General features: G+C 44.0%; 2 protein-coding genes across 2 annotated transcripts; both read left to right on the forward strand.

The window, feature by feature from the left end:
* Nucleotides 1–561: 561 nt before the first annotated feature.
* On the forward strand, nucleotides 562–1,143 carry LOC113311211 (trichohyalin-like). Its single transcript, XM_026560056.1, has one exon. It carries the CDS (start codon nucleotides 562–564, stop codon nucleotides 1,141–1,143), a length of 582 nt encoding a protein of 193 aa, XP_026415841.1.
* A 1,504-nt stretch (nucleotides 1,144–2,647) lies between these two features.
* Nucleotides 2,648–4,039, forward strand: LOC113311212 (trichohyalin-like). Its single transcript, XM_026560057.1, has one exon. The coding sequence runs from the start codon at nucleotides 2,648–2,650 to the stop codon at nucleotides 4,037–4,039; it is 1,392 nt and encodes a 463-aa protein (XP_026415842.1).
* The last annotated feature ends 5,267 nt before the right edge of the window (nucleotides 4,040–9,306 follow it).

Here is a 9,306-nt window from a genome sequence, read left to right on the forward strand (position 1 = left end):
TTGGAGGCTATAAATAGAGACCTTGGGCAATGTAAAGGGAGAGATCTTTTAGAGAGGGAAAGGCCTAGAATATGAGATAGAGAATTAGGGTTTCCTTGTAATTCATAGGCTTAGAGAAGGGATTAGGGTTTCCTGGTAACTCATGAGTGTAACTTGCTTACTTTCCATTTGGGTGTGTTGCTGGAATTCCAGTAATCACATTTTGGCGTCCAGAAACATGGATCTTAGATTGGGGGTCAATCCTCATCTAAGAGTTAGAAGAAAGTCGAGGTTGTGAAAATAGGAAATCTAGATAATGAGGGTTGGAAAAAGTTCAGTTGATATTGAAATAAGGATAGGTTGATGGCTAGAACATCAAATCGAGCAGCACATGTGATAACAATAAGGAAAAACAATAGATTGGCAGATAAGAGGGGAAGGATGGAACGGGCCGGAACATCAGCTGTGGGAGACAGACGAGAAGAGAACCAGCGGAAGACGGAAGAAGATGGCCTCAGGGAAGGTTCAGTGCACACATCTGATACAGACACCGTTGTCGAGGAGTAGATGACTCGAGAGTAGATGGAAGAGAATATCGGAGAAGAAAACATGACGTTGGACCAGTTAAGGGAGACGCTTCACCGTGAACGAGAACGGGACCGGGACTTGGCGGAACAACAGGTGCAGTTGGTAAGGAATAATGCTAGGTTGAGGCAACAAAACCGACAACTTAACGAAAACGTGGAGATGAATTCCATAGATTCAGAAGGAAACACTGTATCTTCGGAGGAAGATGAACTACGACGAAGAATATATGATCACGAGGAAGATGGAGGAGGACGAAGGAGAAGACGACGAATGGATGTCGACGAAGAAAGAGACTTGAGAAGAGCACTGAAGATCTCACAATGGGAAGATCATAGGCGGAGACATGAGGAGGAACAAAGGCAGGAGGACGAACTGCAACGTCAGGCGAACCTTATCCGAGATGAGGAGCAAAGACGACGACCAGGCGAAGGGAGGCTTAGTGTGATGAGAGGCCGTCACCATGAGAAGGATGGAGGAAACTTGAACCAAGAAGTTCTAAACGGGCTGGGAGACATGTGGGCTTTAATAAATAACTCACGAAGAGGTGGAAGAGTGCAGTTAGCAGAAGCGATATAGGAAGCAGATAAGTCTCCATTCACCTATGAGATCATGCATGTGGACATCCCGGAGAAATGTGTGTTACCAACGCTTGCAAGCATATTCAGTGGAGCGGAAAGTGCAGTGCAACACTTGAAGCAATATACCCTTTCGCTGATGCAATGGGGACGAAATGACACAGTACTTTGTCGATATTTTCCTGCGAGCTTAGCAGGGGAGGCATTAGCCTTGTTTGATGGACTCCCGGAAAAGTCAATATCATCATTCAAAGATTTGCAGAAGATATTCTTGACGACGTATATAAGCAACAACTTGTTGAGGGCAGGGATAGAGACTATGTTCAACCTGAGGAGAAGGCCAACGAAAGCTTGCGAGGGTTGGTGACGAGATGGAGAACAGTGTGTAGCGAGTTAGCAGGAAGAGTTGATGAAAGAAACTTCATCTTAGCCTCCGTGAATGCTTTGATCCTAACGGACCTGCTGTACACACAAATATTCATTATTCGAAACTCGATAACGATGAATAAGCTGAGGGAGTACCAGGAGGAATACATAGCGTTAGAGGAAAAGCAGAGCAAGGTCAGCGAAATGATGTGGCCCCAGCGAAAGAAGGGAATTCTAGGCTATTACCAAGGACAGTGCACGCAGTAGAGGATGAACCCAGACGAGGAAAGGGAGATCCAACAGTTTCAGTCCCAGCAAAGCTTGTAGCCGTCTTGAGTGGAGATCAAGAGTAAATTGATCAACAAAGGTATGAGGAGTCAAAACGAAGAAATCATGAGCCACGAAGCTACAATACGGGATACCAACCTAGGAATAATCAAGGACCCAAATACTGGGAAAGTATGCCTAATGGACCAATCTTCGAAGATGTGAAACTCCCACGACTTAACACAACTGTGGAAAAAGTGTGGGAGGCAATAATGCTGACGGAGGAAATCCCGCCCCCACCAAATTTCGGAAGAGATCCTCCACCAGGATTTCGAAGTCATGAATTATGTAAGTATCATCGCTTCTATGGGCACCAAACAGGTGATTGCAGGAACGTTCGACGAATTATACTTCGCTTGATAGACCAAGGAAAACTCGCGCATTTCCTAGAGGGCTATGTGCCACCACCGCCACCTCGTGAGAATCAACCAATATACCGGATCGAGATAGACCAAGGAAAACAAAAATTAGACTGTAATTCGATAATTCATGCGACAAAAAGTCTCCAAGACTTTCATGACAATGTGCTTAAAAGAGTTCATGAAACGGATTTCGAGGGAAATGAAATATTCAGCGTCATGACGAAAGAGCCATTAGAGGAATGACAGAAGAGGGAGATAACCTTCTCGGCGAAGCATGCACCTGATGGGGAAATTTCGCACACAAATCCTCTGGTCGTGACCTTGGGATTCGGAAAATATTCCAGATGGGAGGAAGAGCAAGCTGAGAAAAGGAGAATTTGAGTAATAGACAGAATATTAGTTGATACTGGGAGTTCAGTCGGTATCCTGTTTTACCATACCTTCAGGACCATGGGATACAAGGACTCGGATCTTGTACCTTCTACGTATAACATATATGGGTTTAATGGGGTAGCGTCCAAGAAGAAAGGGGAACTGACCGTGAAGATTTTTGATGGCGAGCTAGAGACGAAGGTCACAGTCTGTGTCGTGGATGTTGATTCTCCTTACAATGCTCTCATAGGGAAGCCTTGGATACACGGAATAAAAGGAGTCGCGTCAACATATCACCAGGCGATATGGTTCCCAATGCCAAATGGAATCGGCGAGATAAGAGGAGATCTGAGAGATGCAAAAGACTGTATAACAAAAGACGTGCATAATTACGAGGATAAGTTAAGAAAGAAGATGGAACAAAGGGAGAAATCCAGCGAAGAAAGAAGAGCCGAACAGCTGATGGTATTTACGATAGAATCTAGAAAAGAATTGAGTGAAACGCAGGAGGATGAGGAGGAAACTAATGAAGAAAAAACTCATATCGAGGAAGATAATAACGCAACTCCAGAGGAAGGAGGCCATGTCAATCTAAAACAAGGTGGAAAGGCCAAGAAGGGGAAGGTGGCTGAAGGAAACGAGATGACAAAGAATAAAAAGGAAACTCCCACGACAAAGGAGAAACAAACTCCACGAGAAGGAGGGAAGGTGAACCGGTCAAGAAGCAAAAAGGCACAGGGACAAGAGGCAGAGGAAAGCGTTGAAATGAAAAATTCACAGAGTAAATTAAAAGAAAGTCGCGAAGAGGAGGAGATGGCCCGATTAAAAGATAAACTTTACCAGGAGAGGCGAAGGAAAGAGAATCTGGTCAGGGAACGAATAAGGTTAGAAAGGCAAAACAAAAAGATGATTATCAGAAATAATCATTTGAAAAGGAAGCAAACAGAGAGTAGTATGGAGGACATATATGATGTGAGAGAAGCACGAACTAAAGAAAGACATTATGTGCAAAAACAAGAAGGCCTGGGGCGAGGTGAGCAAAAGGAGCGAGAAGATTTGAAGAAGGCCATAGAAAGCAGCAAAAGAGAATTCAGAGAAAGGGAATATCGAATGCAACAATCAATAGCAGTTACTCAAGGAAGAAACAATATCCCCAAGGAAAGGAGAGAAAGTGGTTTGCAAATGGTAAACAAATGCTCAAGGAATAAACCGTGCAAGCCAGAGATAGCAGTGTTATTCTCATTAAGGCAGAAAGAGAATGAGAGCTTGCGAAGTCTTGTCGCGAGATGGGAAGCAGTATGCAAAGAATTAAAGGCAAGGATCTCGGAAGAGGAGTTGGTGCGATCATTTATCTATGCTTTATCAACCGGACAACCGTTATTCTCCGCACTATTCAAGATAAGAAATGAAGTACGAATGAAGGAGTTGAAAAACTACCAAGCCGAGCACATTCGTATGGAAGAAGAATAGGAAAGGTGCAGCGAGACAATATAAATGTATTCATTTTATTTCGATGATGAAGATGAAATGATCGATGTACTCAATTTTCAAAAAGCATAGCAATAAAATTTTGATGAAATTTTGATGAATCAAATATTCTCCGAGTAACCAAAGACAGTAAGACCTCAAGATTAGGAGGAAAATAACGAATATGAAATAAACAGTTTCTAGGGAAACTAAAAACCTTCACCTAGGAAGGATGGGAGCCCGTGGTATGCATCCTAGTTCGCATAAAAATGTAAGAGGTAAGACCTAACGCATGTCATGGACAACTCTCGGGCAGAAATCTAGGGGCAATGATAAGACCTATCCGCTGAGGGTCCCTTTTATGATGGCCTTCGGCAAGGTGCAGAAATATGACCAAGGCGCCGACGTATTCGGTTGAGCTGCGGGTTCCTGGGACGTATGGAGTGTTACCGGCCATGTCCGTCTGGAAAGTCTTGGATACGATGCACTTGATCCCAAAGAAACCCCACTCAGGGTGTGACTTCGTAACTCTGAGCCTTATCGGCGAAGAGGATAAAAAGTCACGAAAACAACTGAATGTCGTAATAACCAGATGGGAGGAGACCAACATGCATGTTAGGGTTAACCTCCTTGAAGGGGCACTCAGGGGGAATATAAAGGGATGACACCCTCCAGATTAGGGAGCTGTGTGACCAAAAAAGACGACAATGTCATGGGGCTGTTATTCATGGGAATAGATAGGCCTGTCATATTGTCGCGAAAAGAAAACTTAGCAAAGATATTAAGGCGAGGTTGATGGATTTCTATTCGCAAAAATAGCAAGCGCCTGAAACTTCGCCGAAGTAGTACCCTTAAAAACAAGGTGAGGCGCAATAAGACCTTAATTAGGAGGCGCATTAAGACCTCATAAAAAAGGAAACCAAGGAGATAAGAAAGAAATAGACACAACTACTAAAACAACAAAGTTATAAAGGGAATTCTTAGAACCATCTCGTCTTGATCGGATAATCCCAACAAGAACAAGAGGCAAGTATATACTTTTATATTTTTTGTTCTTTTGGCATTATCCGCACGAAACTACAAAGCGATTAAGATACAATCTAAAGCTACAAGACAGGGCAAGAAGGAACCTGAGGTAAAAAACTAAAATCGGGCGCATACTTTAGCAACCGATGCTCATCATTCTTTTAAATTAGCATTCTTACTCCCGCTGAAAATCAAAAGGCAACATGAATGAGTAAAGAAAGAAAGTCGGAACTGAGGGTGATTTGAAAGGTGAAGGAAGAAACGAAGATGAAAACTCGCAAAAGAATAAAAGAAAAGTATATACTTAAAGGCTTCACTATTCTTTTGAGAGTTTCCATGGTCAGTATATACTTGAGGCAAATGGTGGAAATCAAATAACCATACGCTTGATAAAACAAAATTATAATATCATAAAATGCGATGATTCCCAAAATAAAGTGTTTGCCCCCCAAGCTTGGGAGCGCCCATAAAACTAAAGCTGCTACTAAGGAATGCGATGATTCACTAATCTGAGATGAGAGAAGACAAAACTAAAGATGCTACTAAGGAATGATACTATCAATGGTGGTTGTCTCAGGAATCTCGTCGCCTGCCCCGGTGAGGCTAGTAGAAGATCCCTTGGACTCCTCGTTGTCCTTCGCGGTGTCAACCTTTGGTTCCTCGTCGTCATCCAGAGACGCTTCCTCGTTGGTAGGATCAACAACTTCATTTTGAGGCTTCTCATCATCAAAAAAAACCTCCAAAAGGAAAGAAGGAGGAGGAATGCCATGTTCAATGCAGTAGTCATTAAAGAGTGGAACCAAATAGCTCTGAGTGTTCTTGCGGGACGTCTTGGATACCTTCTTGGAAGAATCGATGATCTCTTCCATATTATCATTTAAGTTCTCAACCTCCTCATTAAGACGAGAAACGTCACCACGAGCTTCATCTCTTTCCCTAGTGATACGAAGGACCTGACTCTTATAACGCTCATCGATCTGCGAAGACAAGAGAAACTACGTTAGAAACAAGGAAGTGAGCCGGGTCAAACAAGATAATAATACAACTAAAAAATACCTTCCGCCTGAAGGATAGTAGTATTTAAAGTACTCTGAACATCAGAGTAGAGATGATCGAGCTTGGAAACTTCGAAGTTGGATTCTTCAAGTTGAACGCATAACTCATGATACATTCTATCCAAACCTTCACCATGAGGGGATTTCAAAGTGCTCTTGTCAGACTAAATGACGAGAGCGCCTTTTCCCGCGAAGACTTGCAGGCTTGATCGGAGGAGAGGATTTCGCAGGCTTTGGATGAGAGGAAGTGGCTAACTTAGCTTGCAAGAGTTCCACCTTTTTCTTCAAACAATTAATCTTCTTCCAGTTGCTCATAGTTAGCAATCGACGAACAATGGAGGTTCCGCGAGGTAGTAAGGGAATTAGAGACCCGTTGAAGCTCTGACTTAAGGCGCAGGTTGTCATTGTGAAGATGGAGGTTCAGTTCCTCGTTACGTGAGCATTCAACTGACATACGGTCCACTTGCAAACAAAGAGTCTCGGCCTTTTCATTAAGGATGGATTTCTCAGAAACATAAATATCATTTTGAGTTGTAAGGTTCACCATCTCAGCGCGAATATCTTCCAGCGAGGAGGAAGCTTCGTTGACGCTCATTTGAGGTTGCATGCATCGATCTTGACGAAGCACCAAATAAGAAAATAATGGAAGCAAAAGCAAGAACAATAGAGGGATATCCAAGAAAAAAAGAACTTACTCAGAAGATTCTCTATCTTTTGGCTTTGCTTGAGGGAATGATCTCTTTCTTGCTGAAGGTCCTCCGATAAAGATTTGATTTTAGCCTCATCCTTCCTAGCCATCTCGCGAACAAGCCGAATTTCCACGAGGTTGGCCATGTGACGGCAGACTTCCTGCGAAGCGAAACTTAAACCCATAAGATATATCCCGGAGCCGAAAAGGAAAAATACCAGAGAAGGCACAAAGAAATCACCTGGTTCATCAAGGCGGAGTGCTGCTGGAGAGATAGATTCATTGAAGCACTCAAAAGCACAGACGAGTCTTGGGAGAGGAATTCATCAGAAACAAAGTTGGAAAAATACTCCAAAGCGCGAGATCTCATAGCCGGATCTTCTTTGGCCTTGTGGTAGATACCTTGAAGAAATTGCATGTCAGGGTCGAAGAGAGGATTTGACATTGAAGGATGGAAGGGTTGCTTTCCCTCTCGCCAGAGGGAGGTACCTCCGGAAAACTCTTAGGATGTTCAACTCTTGGCTGAACAAGGGAATCAGCGGCCTTAGAACGGGTAACTGAATCAGCTTCTTTAGGAGGAGCATGAGCATGAAATGAAGGAGACTGTTGCTTAGTGCGAACGGGTCGACCAAGGAGAGCGACAGGCTGTATTGTAGCTAAGGTATCCACATCCAGGGTCTTTCGCGGCCTCTTAGGCGCACCAGACGGAGGAACACCCGTCTGCGAAGTCAAGAGTTAAAAACGAAAGTGGCTTAAATTTACAAATAAAAGGCGATAATGATGGGACCTGAGAAGGAGGAGGAGGAGTAGGGTGAGAACGTTTCTTGTGACCCTTGGGCACCCCAGAAGTGAGTAGTTCATCCTGCGAAGAGGCATGACGTCAGGATAGACAATTATCACAAAATCGCTAGCAATAGACGAAAATGATAAATTTTTAGAGGGAGTCTTCTTAGCAACCACTTTCTTCTCCTGTCGCGCCTTGACGAGTCCAACAACGGGCATCACATACTAAAAAAAATTGAGAAGCATAAGTACAATTGATAGTTCCAAATGATACAGATGGAAGTAGGAAAAATCATACCTCGCTTGGAGCAGTCCAGCGAAGTCTCCAGGGATCACATCCCGCTAGGTAACAATGTCTGAGAAGGGGACCATTGCGAGGAAGGCCCTTTTCGTCGTAACCCCAGACGGAAGGACCTCCGACTACTAAAGGAAACCTCGCCCAGTCATCAACGGAGATACGAAGTTGGGAATCCACATCCAGTAGAAGCTCCTTAACGGGGGGAGAGATCACTTTCCTGGCAAGCTCGAGACCCCACTCCTGATGCTCCCTGGTGCTTGTAAACACGGCTCAATAGTTGTCCATGAAAGAGTCTATGTTGAAATCCAGGGAGTTAAATTCCTCCGCCGAAGAAGGAACTTGCGAGATACCATCACGAGAACGGATTTTGAACTCGTTAGCGATCCGAATCGCATTACCAGTAAGCTGAAAAACCCGCACTGCAGCCTACCGAGAATCTCTAGGAAGATAGGGTTTGAAGGATCATACGGAGGGAAGGACAATCCCGCTCTCAACTGACCTAAAGAAACTATCACCTTATCAGCAGACCAGGTGTCCGAACCAAGCCATCGGTAATTCAACTCCATCTCCTGGGTTGCAATAACAGCAGGATCCGGGGAAGAATCGACAGCTGAGGTTAAAGATAAACCTAACTCTTGGAGTTCAACTTGAAATTCCTCTAGGGTTTTGAGTGAAGTAGATGCTAAAGCGCCTTTGGGAGACATGGTGGTAAAGAAAGCAGAAGGTTTCGAAAAAACACGGTAAGAGGTGAGAAGGAACACTGAGCAAGGAAAGAGCAGAGGTTGGGAGAAGCAGAAAAGAAATCCAAGTAAGGGTTGAGAAGTGTATTTATAGCAGGAAAAAGAGACCGGCAAAACCGGAAACGACACAATCGAAGTAAAGGCAACCGGTGACAGGAGGTTACACAAAGAACTTGGCCACGTGGAAGCATAGGGATGGAGAACGTGGAGATTAAGGAATCTAAACCAGTTCTTATTCCATCCTCGCAGCAACTTGGACAGAATAAGAAAAGGCAAAATGTAGGTACACGAAATAGGATCGCCACGTGTCACACCAAGAAGAGTTAGGAAATCTTAGTCAAAGATCCTCGTCAGTGACCTGTCAAATCAGTCAGTATCAGAAGGCGAAGTACAATTCCAAGCGCGAGAAAGCTCCCTGCCCCGAACTAAAGTAGGAGGACCATCAGGGTATTAAGGCAGAAGAGTTTACTTGGCGAAGAAGGCAAGACGCGAAGTAGATGAATTATCAAGCAAGAAATAGGACAGGTGTCCCGACAAGACCACGTGAAGTCAGCGAAAGGTGGGGGAAAACTTTGTGGAATATGCTCCAGGCGAAGTATAAAGTAACCTCGGCGAGATAATGTGGGTTGTATACCATTAGGGTTGTTGGGGGCTATAAATAGAGACCTTGGGGCAATGTA

Source organism: Papaver somniferum, chromosome 9, assembly GCF_003573695.1.
Source record: "Papaver somniferum cultivar HN1 chromosome 9, ASM357369v1, whole genome shotgun sequence".
NCBI lineage: Eukaryota > Viridiplantae > Streptophyta > Magnoliopsida > Ranunculales > Papaveraceae > Papaver > Papaver somniferum.